The 19,003-nt window shown below is 42.5% G+C and overlaps 1 protein-coding gene across 2 annotated transcripts in view; it reads left to right on the top strand.

Moving 5' to 3' along the window:
* LOC119661602 overlaps window positions 1-19,003 on the top strand; it is a 99,453-nt gene that overhangs the window by 53,462 nt on the left and 26,988 nt on the right. For both annotated transcript variants that reach the window (XM_038071003.1, XM_038071002.1), the window contains exons 3-4: window positions 2,907-3,021; window positions 18,213-18,424. In XM_038071003.1, coding sequence (XP_037926931.1) covers window positions 2,907-3,021; window positions 18,213-18,424 — 327 coding nt within the window. The remainder of the gene's footprint in view (window positions 1-2,906; window positions 3,022-18,212; window positions 18,425-19,003) is intronic.

The raw sequence follows: 19,003 nt of genomic DNA, 5'->3' as shown, positions 1-19,003 counted from the left end.
CCGAGGGTTGCAGAGGCCGCTTTGTGGATCGTGTCTTTCATTTGGTTCCATGATTCTTCCACATTCGTAATGGTTGGCAATCGTATGAGTGAGACCGTTTCTTCGTTCTTCTCACCAAATCGCCACCATTTAATGCGCGGCGGGCCAGTGCGTTCCTCACGCCGTTTTATCGGTGGCTTAATTCGCAGGACAGCAATCAACGGCCGATGTTGAGGTGCGATGGTCTCATAGGGAACGACTTTGCAATCAGTGACAGTGGTAAAATGTTGGCGTCTTATGAGAATATAGTCGATTTGCGTTTTATTGTTCCCACTATAAAATGTGGGAAGATGAGACAATCTTTTGATGAACCATGTATTCATAAGTACAAGGTCATGGGTGTCCGCAAAATCGATTATACGTTCGCCACCTTCATTGCGCGCTCCGAACCCCTTTCCCCCATGGCACCTGCTACCGTCTGCCTTTTCACCCACATGACCATTAAGGTCGCCGGCAATGATTATGTAATCATCAGCAGGCACGTGACAAGTCTTTTCATCGAGAAGTTGCCAGAAGGCATCTTTCTCGGCATCAGGTCGACCTGTCTGTGGTGCATACGCGGTGAAGAAGTGAATAGTGCGATCAGCTGATATAATGGTGAGCTTCATCAGCCGATCATCAAATCGTTCGACTTCTTTAATGGCATCACGGAAACCCTCTGAGATGGCAATGCCAACACCATATTGAGTGTGTGGGTTACCAAAATAGAGAAGTTTGTAGCCATTTTTACCGCGTTCGCGTTCAATGTCGCAGCTTTTGGAACCAGACCATCGGGTTTCTTGCAGAGCGCAAATGTCAATGCACCTTTTCCGAAGGGCTCTTGCGAGTTCCTCGGTCTTTCCAGTTAGGGTACCAACATTTAGCGTGCAGACACGTATTTGTTTTGTTCGTTGTGTGCGGACTAACTTGCTTACGTCCTGACGCCGTCCATGCGTCAAGAACCCTTGCCCATTTCTCGACAGGACCGGGGCCCGTCCTGCCGCGTCGACTGAGGTGGACGCCCTAGCATTTCTCCGAGGCCTCTGACTTAATCCGATCATCATGTTTGTAACGACATTCTATGCATTTTCTTGGTCGACCTGTCGCGGGGCCTGTCACCAAGAGAGATCAGGTAGGATTTTGCATAGTAGAATAAATCCAACTATACTCTATTTATCTCTTTCCCTGATCTCAGCATTTTATTTTTGTTTTACTGAGGATAGTACAGAGTACGTTGCCTCAAACCCTCCTCCTTTACCTGGGCTTGGGACCAGCATACTATGTTAATAGCATGGCGGAGTTTATGTCTTACTACATGCTAAGTTATTCATTTGAATATCCTGAATGTAAGGCCATCACATGGAGCTTTTAATATTCGAAATGCAGTGGTAAAAATTACAAATTTTGGAAAAGAGGGTCCGTTTCGAGCCTTGACTTCCCGAGTGCGTAGCCTTCATTCACCTTTATATCTCTCCTTATACTCTCGCCTGTTGAGTAAGTCCACTCATTATTTTCTTCCCGACCCGACTGGAGCCCCCAGGAAGGCTAGGCGGGAAGGAGAGGGCAGTATCCTTCTTCTATTCCTAGAAAAACCAGTAAAATCAGATGATCTAACATCTATCAAAAACTATCTCTATATCTCCCCCCATGGAATCGAATATGTAGCCTGAATTATTAATGGTTCGAAACTCAAGCTCTTAAATTGCCACTGAATCAAAATTCGCCCGCCTACAAAATAAATACTGTTTTATTAACTCCATTCACTGAGAAACATTTTATTCAAAAATTTCATTTCTAAAGAGCCAATTAGGTCGCTGGCTATTACACGTGATTCAGCTTTTCAATAAAGTTCCGAAAAAGCTGTATCCAATTGCGGACCCACCATTCATCGCTCTGAAGTAATTTTAAATAAGCTTAGTGCGAAAGTATCGCTAATTGGCCTTCCCATTTCCAAAGAATAATGGATATGGGAAATTTCCTGCCCGGAAAAATTCAATAGGTCAAATTTCAATAGAAGTACTTAGTTGCACTTCATTAACGCAAAAACTTTTGAAATTTTCACCAATTATTTCCTCCTCTTATTTCCATTTGATTTTTTTTAACGGTTCATTTCAAATTCATTCTCAATTCAAACTAAGAGGGAACTTTCCATGCTCACTTCCAGCAGGGAAAATTTCTACTTATGTTTTCGCTACGGAATTTGCTAAGCATGTAATAATAAAATCGACAATTTTATTCGTATCTTCTGTCCAAACTTCTGCTTAACTTTTGTCAAGGATCCTGAACGAGTTTTTCCTTGTGCTGTGTTTTCCCGCGGCAGACATTGAAGAGCTCTTTAAGGTCCCCTTTTAGTATGGCACATTGTGGTCGGTTATTATGATAGGCAGGAGTGGCGGAACTGCAATAAGTTTTTAATCCTCTGGGTAGCATTTGTATATGGGACGGTTCTTGCAATACTCAAAACTCTGCGGCCGACGAAAAGTGTCAGAAGGATTATGATGAAATTTAGCTTGCAGGAAGGAACCACGTAATTGGGCACGGAAGAGAATTTTGAATAATATTTCTTTTTCTATGTAGGCTTGGATGATATTTCTTTTTCTATGTAGGTCGTCTGTGAACTTAATTAGTTGGACCATAAATGTAGATTTTCGTTGAGAACTGCCACTGGGGTTCAAAGTTACAAGTGCACTTCAGGGACTTTCTAGAATATAATGGCGAACTCCGCCGTTTCGAATTGGATAGGCAAAGAAATGTTAGATTAACTTGACTTTCAGTAAGAACGATGGCACTTTGATTAACATCAAACACGGACAGAACTTGAAAATATTTTCCTCTCCTTTTCAATCTATATCAAAATTGTGAATGTGTGTTTCCAATTTTTCTTGCAGAGTTTCCTCGCCGACGAGCCGATTGATGAGCTAGGAAGCCTCACCGAGCAGAAATGGCGCAACTTTTCAACAAGAGAAGGCGTCGAAAAGATGGCAAAGGCAGAAAATCCCAACAGTAAGTGTTCCCATCTGTCCCTCACGTAGTCATAGAGATTAATTCTTACTTGCTGCATTGCTAAATGTCTGCACTTCGCTGTAAGTGATATTATGTTTGTTGCATACCACACGCGCCGACTGGTCGTCCAAGTCTTCTTGGACACCATAATACCCTTTAACCAAAAGCACGTGCTTCCGATTTATTAATGACATTGCAATTTTGCTTACGAGACATATCTTCGTCTTGGATGTTATTGACTTTGAGGAATTCAAGATTTGCAAAATGCATTCTCAGACTAATGGGCTTTGTAGCCGGCAATCATGCGAATCATCAAGATTCGATTAGAGAATCACTTGTGATTCTGATCAGGCATCATTTTCTTGTACAGCAGACGCAAGTTGAAGTTCATTAAAATGTCGTGTAATCAAGTGACTACAGAAGAATGCATTTTGCATACAATGCGGTTTTCATGTTTCAGAGGTAGGCATACAGGCTAGGCTTTCCGCATTGGTATAATGCTTTTGATGGCAGAATACACGGAGACAGGAATGTTACTGCGTTTATGCAGTGAACATATTAGCAGATGTAGACATAAGGAACAGTTAATAAAATTGAATAGAATCAAATAGTTTTCTTGACCTTTACAAGAAATGTTTGAATAGCAGCACGGTGCGTCTAATCAAGATGGTATTGACCGTGCCCTTGAGGTAAGGTGATACTTGTCAAATCAATGGCGTCCTCAGAGTAACAGGGGATGTTGTACAGTTAAAAATGCAGGCACCATCATAATAAAATCCGTGACACAACAGTCCAATTTGAAACCAGACCTTGAAGAGAGTTGGAGCCTTTCATTTACAGGCCTTAATGGTAGGTTTGGGCATGTGGCCAGTCTTGTTGTATGTAATTGATGATCAAGAGACTATCCGAAATAACCAAGGTCAACTAGGAAAACAGAGCTACTCTAAAAATCTAAAGAAATTGAGAAATTGGCCATGAGGGCTAAGCTTCAGTAAAGTGCCTCGTCAACACGTTAGGGTTCTCCCATGTCATTAACGATATTTTGCATGTCTTTGATTCGATGCGTTGGAAAAACACTAAACCTGAAATACAAGCACGAAGCTAAAAACGGAAAATTAAAAAAACTGACTCAACCGACCCAAGATCGGGAGGAGAGACGGGTCACATCCTCAACCGATGTTTCTCCTTTCCCTCGGATCTTTAGGGAAGCACATCCTTTGGGCATCCCCAAGACATTTATAGAGCATGCCTGTTTGTTTTAATGTAACTTCTCCGGAATTCATACTCATGTTTCTAACAAACCGTAGTCGAGATCCACGGATCATGGATAAAAACAACAAATGGCGTTTTTAAGGTTTTTTGTAAAACAAAACCTTATTCAAATCGGTTTACTGTCTGTCTGTCTGTCTTTTTTTTCAGGAGGTGGAAATCTTCAAAAGACACTGGTCTGGGCACATCAGGGTGTTGGATTTTTACCCACTAAAACCGCCCCCGTCTCCCTCCCTGCCCCGCGAAACCACGATAAGTTATTACATCACGGGGCGAAGTTAGCTCATTCACCTTCCTTCCACACGCGGCGCACGTGACCTCTACTCTGTCTTTCGCAGTTTGGCTTGGATAGATGCGATCATGCAGTTGACCGCATCCCAGTTCTCTTGTTCTGCCACCATTTTCGCCAAGGCGTTTTCTGGTACCAGCACTTCTCCTAGGGTCTCCACTAGATTCCTCCTTTCTTCCACAAGTGAAAGAATACATGCTGTAGGTCCTCTGGGACTCCATCGCAATTTAGGCAATCGGGTGAGGTCTCCAATTTAAACCGGTGCAGGTGTTGGAGATATCCTCTATGCCCTGTGAGAAACTGGGTGAGATTATAATTAATATCACCGTGCCATCTCTCCAACCACCCCTTAATAATAATAATAATCGTTGGCGCAACAATCCATATTGGATCAGGGCCTTGAAATGTGTTAGAGCACTTCATTCAAGACTGTAATGGTGCACTATAGAACATTGTAAGAGCCAATGTGGTCAGCATTGCGCTCGCCCGAGATTATTACCCTGATTTGACTCAGGTACTCATTTACAGCTGAGTCGACTGTTATCCGATCTCGAGTCACGATACAAATCCCGCTGCCACCAGCGAGATTTAAACCGCGGCCTTCCGTATTGCAACCCAGTGCTCCAACCAATCAGCTATCCGGACAACCACCCCTTGAAGGCAGGAATGAGCCTGTGAGTCCACCGACTCTTTCCCGAGCGTTCCCAACGCTCTTGACATCTATTTATGGATCTCTTCCTCTCAGCGTTCTTCGTTTGCGATAATGGAGGGATTGGCTTCGCATTGTGTATATTCGCCATCTCGTCTGCCAAGATGTCAATTGGCATCATTCCAGAGATGACGAATGCTGCATCATCTGAGACAGTAAAGGGCAGAGCATACCCTCAGGGCTGTCCTTCTGTATACTGCACTCAGTATGTGAGTGTTAACTAACATTCGTAACGCCTCCCTCCAAACTGGAGTCGCATAGAGCGTCATTGAGACCACCACCCTGGCTATAAGCGGCCTAGAAGTATGCCGTGGCCTTCCAACGTTCGACATCATCCTTGCCAGGGCCATACTTGCAGTGGATGATTTGTCGCAAACATAATGCACATGGTGCTTATAGCTAAGCTTCCTGTCTATCACCACCCCCAAGTATTTGATGGTCGGCTTGGAAGTGATGATATGATTCCTGATTCTATGATAATACAGGCGTAATTTCTCTTCCGGCGCTTAGTGATGAGAACCGCTTCCGTTTTTTCCTCCGCAAGTGTCAGACCAGAGCTCTTTAGCCAACTTTTAACAGCACTGATTCTCTCGCTTGAAAGAGACGGTTTGAGGATGGTTCACCTGGAGGTTTAACAGGCGTAGGCAGAAGTACCAATTTCTGCCGCTTCCATGCCGCAGGAAATAGTCCCTCGGACATCCACGCTTCGAACAACTCAGCGAACATATCCGGTCTGGATTTCACGGCAAGCTTAAGGGCCTTATTCGGGACTCGGTTCAGGCCCGGCACTTTATTGTCTCCTATTCTACGGCAGATCCCCAGCAGCTCATCTCTGATGACTGGCGGAATTGCCGACACATTCAGAGGTGGTTGGAATGTGTCGGTGCTCGCTTCTTGCTGGGGGAATAACCGCTGGATGATTTTCAGCAAGAGGGTGGGACACGTGATCTGTGGAGATGAACGGGCTCTGAATCGTGCCATCACGATTCTATAAGCACTACCCCAGGGGTTTACGTCCGCTTCTGAATAGAGCTCCTTAAAGCATTTCCTCTTGCTTCGATGGATGGCAAGCTTACATTCTTTTACGTCGAATTTAAGGGGAGGTCCCCATACATCAAAAGGGGGGTGAGGGTCCCCATACAAGCAGAAGCTGGTCTTGTTTTTGAAATTTGTTGGAAAGGCGAGTAGTTCAGGGGGTCGAAACTGATCATTTATTTAACGGAGCCATTCTCAGAAACTGCCCAACCAAAAAATCTGGAAAAAAATCAAGAGGTTGCCACCATATGGTGGCTTCCATCCCTTCAAATAAAGTTAATAATAGTATATTGCTATAATTTTCAGTAATTGGCTTCAGAACCCCCTTAAGTTCATCCTAGCACCACGAAATTGCAACAATATAGGCTATAATATAGAACTTGATCCTACCAAGCTTGGTGGAAATCGCACTGTTACTAACAAAGTTAGCTTGGGCCAAAATTACCACTTCTTTGGAAATTCAAGATTTTGAATGTCATTATCACCGGAAAGTGGATATTCTCACGTACTAATGGGGCAAATTCACACTAAAATGTCTTTATAAAAGAAATACACTTTCATACCTGAAGCGTCCAGCTACCGGTTTCCCGGCTTGTTTTTTCAGGCCAAAAATTCTTCGGGTGATTTTTCTCTCGATCGCTGCCAAGAGTTCGAAATTTTTTTTTTTTTTTGCTAAGAACCCAGGTCTTTGAGGAATGCATAAGAACTGGCCCTTGTCTTATGCATTAAGAGGTTGATACGTTTCGAGCGAAACAGTTTTTGTAAGTTGAAATAGACCTTGGTGGCCGCCAACAACCGTGCGCGGAAATAAGAGGAATTTTCAACAGTCTCAAAGTTGTAGTCTGCTATCTTTATTGTTGTCGTTTGACCAGTGCGATTCGATGTTGTTCGTTCTTTGGTTTTTGGCGCTGACGTTGCCACCATGTACTTCTTCATTGATGTGCAGCCCAAGATCTCGCACCACCTGCTCGATCTGGATGAAGTTAGACTTTAGAAGTTAGACTACATTTCGAATTGTTCTTCCCATAATGTCATTATCGTCAGCGTAGACCAATAGTTGGGTCGACTTGAAGAGAATGATGCCTGTTGCATTAACATCTGCATTGCGGATTATTTTTTCCAGGCCCAGGTTAAAGAGGACGCATGATAAGGGATCCCCTGTATTAAACCATTATTGTTCCATCTCACTGTGAATTAAGCTAGCCCTGAAAGTTGGGGGTTAAGAATACAATCAAATTCTTCCCTGCTTGTCGTCAAAAGCACTTAAAAGTAATGGAAATTTGTGGGCTAGCAACCTGAAAATTTCGAAACTATACTACTACCGAAATGCTAATAATTCCTCGAATAAGGACTTACCTCATGCTTACGAACGTTGGCTTCCGAATTATGATTGGTTTCTGGTCCCCAGGGTGGTCAGTTTCTCCAACTCGAGCAAGAATTTCAACGATATATATATGGTGGGACTGTGGAGAGGGTTCCGCGGCAATATGCTTTTGTATCCTAGAAAGACACGAATCCGATGTCGGCTTCTTACTGACAGCTACCGCACTTTGGAGTTGTTTCCTGACAGGATTTTGGCTGTAAGACCTTAGCACACAATTCAGGGGAGGCGTTTCAAAAGGAAAATTGTGACCGTGATGAGTGATCTGAATGCCAAGATGGGGTTTGAGAACAATGTGCTTGGACATGTAACGGACTTGTGGGTTTCTGCAACTTCCACCGCGTCATCGTTAGTGGCACATTCGAACACAGAGCTTGCCATAAGGTCATTTGGGTTTCAACTGACGTCGCAGCAAGAGTTGTCTTCTTCATGTGCTTATCAAAAGAAGCAGTGACATCATCTTCGAAAGGGATGATGGTTGCTTATGTTCGCTTGTGTGTTGCGGCCGCCACTTCTCATAGGACTCGAGAGTGGCGACACTGCAAGTTCTACATCTATCGGTTATACGATCCAGTTGCCACTCAAAAGTGGGGCAGCTTTCTTGCTGATCGAATGGCAGATATATTGAATAACCCGTCCGAGAAATTCGATGAGCATTGGCCCACCTTTTTTCTCGGATGAAACGCAGGGTGTCGACCACGAAAGGACGCCACATGATCTGGCTGACTACACTATCGTGGAAGCGGATCAATTATCGTACGGAACTGAAGGATGATGAACTACGGATGATCGCGGGCGTGCCTCGTTCGAACACCGATACCGAGGGAAACCCTGTGAAGTTCAACGTATTGAGCGTTGTATTAATTCAGAAGTTTATATCACGAAAGAACTTGCAAGTGGTCGCAAACCTTTCGATTGTCCTAGGAGAGACCTTAACGGTCGACTTCTCATCCACGATGGCGGGCATCTGAGAAGGTAGAAGGAAGATTTCGCCCTGGCTCTTAACCGTATCACACCGCAAAGGCATTTATAGTTGCACTTGCGGTTTCTACAACTCTGGTGCTTCCATTCGTGACCTGTCCCAGGAATTGGAAGAAATGGACGACCGTTAAGTTGCCAAAAAAAGGGACCCGTTTGATCGTGACATTTGGAAGAGTATCTGCGTGCTCTCTGTTGTTGCAAAGGTAATAACTAAAATAATCTTGGAAATTATCAACAACACCTCGAAAGCTTGATCGACGGCTGTCTTCTTGAATTGACCAGGTCAATCATCCACGCGGTGCACTGAGGTAAAATCTCGGCAGGATATGTCTTAGCACCGATATTATTTCATCTTATCGTTGACGTTCTTTATGTTACATAGGAGAGTCCCCTGAATCAAAGCTTGTTTACGCACCAATATAATTTCCCCCGAATCCCAAGTATCGAGACTGGCTAGCGAGAAGGATTGTTTCAAGTATTCAACCCTATGTCCTGAATGGTGCTGCATTCTGATATGAATTAACCTTCATAATGATATTATGGAACTCAAAATTTGGCACAGTTTTCATCTTCAGCATAGCCGGTCGAATTAGCACTCCCCAGTTGCATTGCGGATGGGTTAGGCTGTTCCTTCAGTTCACTTGACTTGTCAATTTCTAAATTCTAGCTCCTTAGACACCAATCGCCACTAAAATACTATATACTTATGTGTGTATATATATAAACGGGAACATGAAACGAACTTTCAACAAAGGTTTCACGGATCGTGCTTTAAACATGCAGGCGCCTTCCGCCCAATCTAAATAGCCCTTCACCTGACAAAGCTCTTAATTTGGACATATTTCATTGAGTTTCCGCTCCGTATATTTAAATGTACATAAATTCACAAGTTAGGACAGAAAAGCGAAAGTGAACCGCTCAGAGCAATACAAGGAAACATTGAAAGTTAATTTGCAATGCAATTACTTTAACATCGCAGCTACAAATCGATCACAATTGCTTAACAACTTTAATTCCTATCTTCTACGCTCAAGATCAAGAAATCATCAAAGGTCCGTGACTATTTATTACCGTTATTTCGTTCCAAGACATTATCATCTGAAAACAAATAAAATAATTCATTTTACAATTAGACTTGAAGTGTTCGAATACGATTATTCAACGTTATGACTAACATGGGAGGTCTTTCAACGAAATACATAACTTCCTGCACCGGAGGGCTCGAATCTACGAAGAGAGTGTCTAACTTCTTTCGAAAACTTTCCTCAAACGAGAGTGTGCATCATTTCTATTGCCCAGGAAAGTTAGTACGCCACATTCAACTTGCATGCACTCTTTGCGATTATATGCAAATTTATACGAAATGGTCATGGGGGCGTAATTGTATGCGCACGAGCCATGACCCCCTGGTGGAAATGAGGGAATGTATGCTCTTGAAGCATTTCAATCTCCCTTTTGGCTTTAGTTAGTGATGCTGCATTCCTTCGTAAATGTTTCTTATTGATGAACTATCGATGGAATGATCGAATCAAGCTGACTCTATCATAAATGCCTGGATTGACTACCCATTACCTCTTGTGGGAGCTAATATTCAAAAACTTCAAATGAAGTGAGGTTGCAAAACGAAGGATCGGATTTAACCTTGTTTTAATGGGAAGACCTCAGAAACACTTAACAGTTTCTTACTGGGAATGCGCTGCAGCATCGTCCCATTACCCATGTTTCAATAGATTTTCAAACGAGCTTTTTACAGTCTACCCAATGATGCACTTAACTTAATTGCAGTGCATTTTATATTACCTGAGGGAGTCACCGTAAGAGCTCACGCTTACGTACCCTTAGTGCAGGAGTTAAAGTTTATAGAATTTAATGGTCTCATGATGTACATAGCTGCAAGAAGTGCACACAAGAACCTATGCACGTACTCAGACGGGAGGTATGATGTGCACATATAATAAAGCTATTAACTTTTGTCCCGCACAAAAAAAAATCATACTAAAAGATACTCTGGATTTTTTTCTTGCTACTTCCTTGCTGTACTATACTCGCGCTGCTGTCGTTAGTTTTGTGTGCAAGAGTCTTTCTTGCGGGATTCACTAGGGAAAAGCACTCACTATCCCCACTTCACTTTAGATGTTTGGTATCTGGGAATATCAGTTTATGATACCATTTGATATAAAGATGAGAGCATATAATTGATTTACGCATATACTCATATTGAGAAGGACATGAAGTGTTAATAGAGCAAACCATCAGCGTGATTGGAAACACTATTAAGTCAGTTTCGCGTTCATACATGGGTACACATCGCAGAAAAGAGGATGTGTAAATTGAGAGATCTATGTGCATTCGAGGCGCGTACTCTGATTGTTGATTAAGATCCACCCTATGATTGCGTCATTATTTGTAAAGAATAAAGATGACGCTTAAAGGGCCAACCCGGCTGCCACTCAAGTTGAAAGTTGTTACTTTTTTCCTAAATAAATTAAATGAAGAGGACAAAGGACCAAACTGCAAGCGGTTGTATTTGTGTAGCATTCTTGGCACATGGGAGTAACTGCAGCTTAAGAGTTCCGTGAAAGCAACCTGGAAAGCAATAGCATTTTGGACGCCATATAAAGAGTTCTCCACTTTCCGCCCATTTTCCGAGCACCAAGACCCTCCAACCTATACATCATTTCAAAAGTCTAAATCTCCTCTATACAAGTGATCACGAATTAAGCTCCTTTTGGTGAAATTCTCAATATTAACGGAACTGAATTTCCAGGCTTAAACAGCTGCCCATTAGGCTGGTATAGTTTATAAAGGACGCATTCATCAGCCAGAGATCTGCGCTGTGATCAGGCAACATGAACAGGACAGGTTCTTTTTAAAAAGCAGAGAGCAAGTAAACTTCCTCTGAACTGATTCTAGTGCATGACAATCGTGGCACACTTTAGAATATTGCGGATGAAGAAGTTATACATCAGTCTGAGGAGCGAAAAACGAAACCAGATATTCTCTAAGCTCCATTGAGGATGTCAACATCATGAAAATTATTATAAATGGAAGCTGGTTGTTGAATGTTACCCTAAAATCCTTATAAGGGCAAATAACTAATGACTATGACTAATGACGTATTCGCGAGTCAACGCTATCAGCCAATGGAGAACTGCGTTATGAAATTACTTCACGCATTAACGCAACCCGAATGAAGTGGTGTTCCACAACTGGTGTGATCGACATATCAACGAACATCTCAAATCTTTTTGAAAAGTTTGGGTGCAAGCCCTAAGCGAGGGGTCCGTTGACCAGAAAAGAGGAAGTAAGTTGCTCCCCATTTGGTCCAGTCCAGCATTAAGTTGATGCGGACTTAGGACCCCATCATTCTCGAAATGAATAAAATTTACCGCAATGTCGTCTGTTCTGCCGCCCCCTATGGTTCTAAGTTTTGGCCGACTATAAAAAACAGTGAATGGCGTCTTGCGGTAATGGGGACGAAGATGTTGCGTTGGACTAGTGGCGTCACACGTTTTGATCTGATCCGAAATGAATATATCCGCGATCGATATTGGGTTACACTGATCGTGAAAAGATTGCGAGAGGCGTCTCCGATGGTATGGTCAGGTAATTCGATAGAGCCAAATGGCGAAACCGATCACGACAAGCTGACCCCGCTTGTGAACGGGACAAAGGCTGGAAAAAAGAAGAAAAACTAATGACTGTCCATCCAAGTGATAAACAGGTGTCAGGAGATTTCAGGGGAAAAACAAACATTAAATATTTACTAACATTTGTGCCAGCCTTGTGAATTGGGGTTAAAATTATAATAAAAGCTTTCCATGCTTGTAAAGGCGACTAAAAAGGATAGAAATCTGTGGCATCAATAACGGCTTGGATAGGAATTGACCTCACAGCTACCACTTTCGGCTATCGAAAACAGACTATGATTGGCTTCTGAAATATGTGCACGCTCCTCGACAGCGGTAGCAAGGGCCCTTAGAATGCTGCCATTCTCTAACTCGGGTGGAAATTCCAATCATATAAGCTGGACATTCTGTGCCTAAGCGAAGTAAGATGACTCTGGAGAGTATTCCTCTCCATCTTGTAGTTTGAAGACTTCTACAGCTTCCACCGCCTCGTCATTGGTGGCACATTTTTCGATCGCACAGCCTGCCAATAAGGTCGGTTGAGTTCCAACTAACCGACACCATATGAGCACTCAAATTGACCTCTTTGCATCAGCAGTAGATTTAGAAATTATCTCCTGGATGTGCGTAACAAGAGAGGGCACTGACATCGGCCCCGAAAGGGATCAGGATCCTATAATCGCTTATGTGCGTTTTCATGTTGTGTTCGCCACTTTTCACAGATTGGAGCTGTAATCCCCCCATTATGCAGTTCCCGCTCGACAGTGCGAGAGCTATCTTGCTGATCGGACGCAAATGTATTGAGTAACCCGCCTGAGAATATCGATGGGCATTGGGTTACCATCAAAAATTTTCTTTTCTCAGGTGCTACGCAGGCCATCAGCCACGTCCTGAAGGGCATCATAATGTCTAGCTGTTGGTGGAACTATGGAAGCAGATCAATGAACGGAAGGGATTGAAGGCTCTATTGACCGCTGCGAGTAATTCCAAATGAATCGTAGTCTGTGCCGTGACCAAAGGGAAATTGTTATTGCGCTGGTCAGGAAAGAAGAAAATGCCTCAGAAGTGTATACCGCATCACGAAAGATCTTATATTTGTCAGGGATGGCTGTTAAGAGGCCAAAGAAGGGGATTCGTTTTAAGCGTGATAATTGCGTGCTACCTGCCCTTTGCAAAGATAATGGCGAAAATAATCCTGAAACGGATCAAAAAGCATCTCAAAGGTTTGATGCCCGGGAGCCTGCAAGTTTCCGTTCCGGATCCTCAGCATTGAACACATCAACACCCTGCGGATCATTTTGGAACGGCGCGTGGAATTTAGGTCTTCGCTTCACCTGCTCCTCATCGATTTCGAGGAAGCCACAGAGAGTGTATCTGGAGTGCTCAACGCAGCAGAGGCATTCGGGAGAAAATACCGGAGAAACTAAAAGCTATTATCTTATATTATTATCGAGTAAGCATCTGCGGAGCATATGAAAGCCTGGTTCCTAGCTAAATTTTAGAGGACTGCGTTGCAATCAACTGAGGTAAGAAACCCGGAAGTCGGCTTTATGAAAATTGGGTTTTGAACCTTATATATTAGCTGTACGATGGATCAATTAATATAGAAGTCGTCTTCAAGAGGGGAATGATGAACATCAATTTTAAGATAAGCCAAGAACTAAAAACCGAAAGTAAGGAATTTTGAAAACCTAAATCGATTGGTGGTTATTATGGTTATATTGGATATTAAATAGTAGGGCCAAACAGGAATTCATGAACTCTATAACAGCTAGGAACGGAGGAGTGATATGTTTGGGACAGACGAGGGGACTGTCAAAAGTCGTCCATTCAGTTGAGGGAATTTAAAGTTTCCACCGAGAATGAATGCTTAATTCGGATTTTCAGTTAAGAGAACATCTGCTAGGTGTGTTTAACAAGGTGAAAGAAACCACAGGAATATGTTATTTCGCGTAAACTAAAAGACCTCTGCCTATGAGTTTGTCCGAAATCGACATATCGCAAACTAGAACCCATCGATAAGCTGAGAGTTAAAAAAAATTACTATCGGGCCACATTTCAGTAAGGCAAAGGATGTCCTGCAAAGGGTATGCTGCCAATATCCCCAAATCTAGCAGCTTCGTCCTGAGACCTCTAAGATTTTGTATGTATAATATAAATGCTGAGGACCGCGCTCTCTCTGGAAATTTTCGAGGCGGTTCTGGTGATTGAAATCTCTGATAAAAATGCTTGGCGAACAGAGTGACGATGGGGTCAACCCAGCAAGCTTGTGTGGGTTTATTATTTTAAACGACATAATAACTTGCCCAGATTGTTGCCTTTAGTTAGTTTGTTACAAGTAAATGGTGAATAGAACCTCAGGTTTGGTTTACCTAGTAACGATAATCGTTCATCTCACGATCTCCAGTACTCAAGATCTAAGAACTTAATGATGTTGTTGATTCATTTGCTTAATCGGTGGTAAATGAATTGCAACTTAGTTAGAAACCAGCTTGTTATTACATGGGCTCGTTGATCAGGCGGATTACATAGTCTGTCCACCGCACTCTATTAAGGCGGATGTTATCCAGAACCAGGCAATCATCCGTATCGCTCATAAATTTTTTTTTAAGAGCATTCTTCCCACCGAAAGCGACTAAGATTCCGCCTATTTTCTTGCTAAAAACCTTGATCGGAGAGGAATACAGGTACTGATAAGGTCATTGTCTTGTGTAGTAGATGCTTCGACCCAATGGTTAGACATTGCGGACGGAGCACTGTTATCGGCTGTGGTTTTCGACCCTAGATAAATTATCGACCCAGCACAAGATCTGCCGCCAATCTCCACATACTCAGTTCATGTGAAGGCAGTTTGTGTAACTCGAGTTGTTTTACCCATCCTGGCACTATCGCCAGCATTGACCGGTAGTTTGAAAGGCTAGTGCCTCTGGCATTCACATCAGCATCACGGATTATTTTCAGAGACCAGGTAAAAAAGCATGTATAATAGCGAAAGGTCTCACCAATGATCCACCTGCTTTTATCTGGCCTCGCAGATTCCTTAGGAGCAGCCTAGTCAGTCATGGCGCGGCCTAGTAAGATAACGGACGATATCTTATAGATGAGTATTGATTCGCTGTACCACATTTCGAACATACACTGGTGAATCACTAGGGATGTTCAATTGGCTTCATACTTACTTGTTAAGTATGAAGCCTGGCTGTAATTCCATCTCTTATGAAGATGATCATGACGATTTATAATTTTGAAAGCCACCCCCGTCCGTTTGCTCCATACTTGGTGGTGCCGGAATTTACCCATCGACTTCAGTTATTTTCAGTTCATGAAACTACTCAACTCATTTCTCTATATGTACATACAATTAAAAATCAGCTTTCCCTTTGTCTCTCGGCCGCAACAGTATAGGGGTGTGTATAGCTTCATCCTGCTAACTTGTTGATAAAACTGGCGCGCCTGGATTTCATGGGTTCACAGAATTGTTGGTGCTCCCGGGTTTTCTTTTCCTGTCTGTGAAGTTGTTACCTCGCTCGACGGAGTAAGTGTCTGCACGTGCTAATTTACAATCGTCATCGCATCAGTCATTGTGAAAATTATTATTATTATTATCAAAAGTGAGTCATTCAAGTTCAGGCAGTGTTGTTATTCAAATCCGAAGTTTCATACCAACCAGATATTGATCTGGGTATATATTGGCCAGCTATGTACTCTGACATTCCTTAGAAAGGTGTCGGCGTTCGATTATCACCTGATCAATTTGGTTGAAAGTAATCCTGTCCGGACAGATCCATGTTATTTTTTAGGACCTCTTTCTGCATGAACTTGGTAACTCCAACAACCATTACGACAATACTAGCTGGATAATTAGCTGTAAGTTGTCGTTTTTAATTTCAGGCAAGTTAGGATAGTCGGTGTATCGCCTGGATATAGACCGGGATAAGGCTGTAAAACTTAAATGCTTCGAAATTTGCCTTGCAAGCGCAGAGTGCGTAGCCAGTCGCTCATGTTTCATAGCCGATAACAGCAAGTTTCATTTTGGATTTGCTAGGAAAGATCCTCCTAACATATCGTCTGGCCTGTACAGGGAGCGCTGTTGCCCTGGGCACTCGTAACGGCATGCGATATCTGTATCGCATCAAAAGCGAATACCAATACAGCATAATACATGTATATGGAACACTTCTGTTGCGTTAATGACAAGAACGGCACTTCGCTTACACATCGTCGAGTTGCAAATATTTCGAGCAGATTTTAGCCGAAGAATTTGTTCACCCTCCACTTCGAATTCGAGGAAGCAATAGAACAAATGAAATCGGGGGAAGCAACAGAACCTCACAACTTTACACCTGACCTCAGGAAGATAAAGAGCGGGGACCCAACATTGCGATTCAGGGAGTTCGTTAAACGGGTTATTGACGAAGGTAGAAAACCATCTGACTGATAAGAAAGCACCACCGTTCCAATATGGAAAATGTGGTTGTAGTCCAGCACAGTGTTAAAGTTACCGTACGATGCAGTTGCTATCCCATACCATCAAGTTTTCTGAACATATTCCTGACAACCATGTTTGCGAAATCGTTCAAATAACCGTGAATCAAGCGGGTTTTGCCACTAACTGGAACTACTGATGCAATATACGTTGCGCGTGCTAACGCCAAAGAAACTAGTGCTCTACCGCGTTTCGAAGAGTACAATTTGAAGGGTGGGGAGTATAAGATAACCATTTAGTGCCTCCGTCGGGCCTCATCAAGAAAGTACCCCCTCACACTCCTGTATGTTCCTGTCATGGCCGCAACCACACCTGACATACAATGTCCACATGATGCTTTCCTAGCGTCTCATAATAAAGCTTATTTCGAGTAACTTGTCTAAACAGACAACTTGCTATCAGACTCGATCTCAGATTGAATCTGAATGAAACAGAATTTTTGATGACGGACCCAAATGAAATAGGATCTATCACTGTAAGTGCTAAGGTCTGCAGAGAACTAAGCAATGCAAATCTCTCCAACCAATCTATTAGCCAATGGTGCATTGCGTCATGGAATTGCTTCACGCATTAGCGCAACTGGGATAAAATGGCGTTCAGTAACTGGTTTGACCAAGCTAAATGGTGCAATCGATGAAAGCGTGTGTAACGCAAAACCTTGTTAAAATCGGCCAGATGTCTGTCTCTCTGTCATACTTACTTTTCCCAGAAAATATTACACCGGTTGACATGAAATTTTGTAGGTTGGTCGAAACTATCAATGCTCATACATGTATTGAATTACATCCTTCTTCCTTCTTCTACACGCCAAAGGGGGTGTCATTTGCCAAGAAAGAGCTGTCAGGTCTCAAAATACCAATATATCATCAAATTAACTTCATAATATTACCATGCTTTTGAGAAATTGACTGGAAAGTTTATTCTAGAGTCATAAAGGTTGTAATATAGACTATAGTATAAAGCATGATATGCCTAAGTTTGATCGAAATGGTACACTACTGGTATACTACTATTACTGACAGAGTTAGGTGGTTCGGCTCCCCCATGTTGATGTTCTCTCGATTTCTGTATTTCTGCCTGTCTGGGCTATGCGCCTTGTCTTCCTCTCTTTCTCTTGTTGACTCCACTGATTGCTGAAATACCTCTAACTTGCAAATTGAGTCACAATATTTAAGCCATCTTCAGATGGCATCAGCTCATCATATTTTAACGGATCCGATTTTTCCAAGGACAAATTAAAGAGAGTTGGGTGTGTTGTTGCATTGGTACCCCTAAACAAAATTGTCAGCAACTTGGCTGCATTCTAATTTGGAAATAAATAGTTGGGGGGGCGATTAGCGTCGTTACATTTTCCTGCTTTCTAATAGTGTAAATGATAAACGCTTATTTTCCAACCATGATTTTTCTTTCAGTTGCTGCTGCAAGACATTTGGAACTTGTCAAAAAGGAAGGACTTTGTAAATATCCTCATCCAAAAGTGATACGAATATCGAACAATACATCGAAACGCTTCATTCCACATTTCACAGTTTTACATAGATGCGGTGACGACACAGGATGCTGTTGGCCCGACACCAAAACTTGTGTTGTGAAAACTTCTGTTCCGGTTGTGCTATATTTTTACGTAAGTAGCGAATCCCTAGTCCTAACTATAATTAGCGTACGAAATAAAGGTTGTTAAGTCCCAAGAGTATGTACCTTGCATGCGAAGTAAATGCTAACATTACCACCATTGGCTTAATTTAATATTTCAGTGCGGTGTGCATTAGTCCGCTTTGAGAGCCGTGCGTGCACTCAAGTTCGTCTGTAAATTTCATAAGCACTCAACCGTAATTCCTAGAACGGAATTTAAATTAACATACTTTAGCTTGGAACTTAATCCTGGGGAACGTGTTCATTGGCGATTTAGGTTTAACCCTCGAAACTGAGTGCGAGAAATTCAAACGTATTTGCTAGTTTATAGGTGCTAGATGGATTCCTCTCCACCCACAACACACTCGATATAAACAATCTAATTCTGAATGTACTGATTTAGTCTATATCTTTAGTTCTAATTTCAATGAATACCAATTTGAGCTTGAAAAATCACTCGTTAGGTACAACATGAATTGACATCCTTCTGGTGTTAAGATAGATAAAAATTCTTGTAGTCCTTAATCCCACCATTGTTCACTGCATTCGCTGTACTTTGCTACCAAATAGC

The sequence above is a fragment of the Hermetia illucens genome, chromosome 1, assembly GCF_905115235.1.
Source record: "Hermetia illucens chromosome 1, iHerIll2.2.curated.20191125, whole genome shotgun sequence".
NCBI lineage: Eukaryota > Metazoa > Arthropoda > Insecta > Diptera > Stratiomyidae > Hermetia > Hermetia illucens.
The sequence above is the reverse complement of the archived record's forward strand: the minus strand, read 5'-3'. Positions and strand labels throughout refer to the sequence as shown.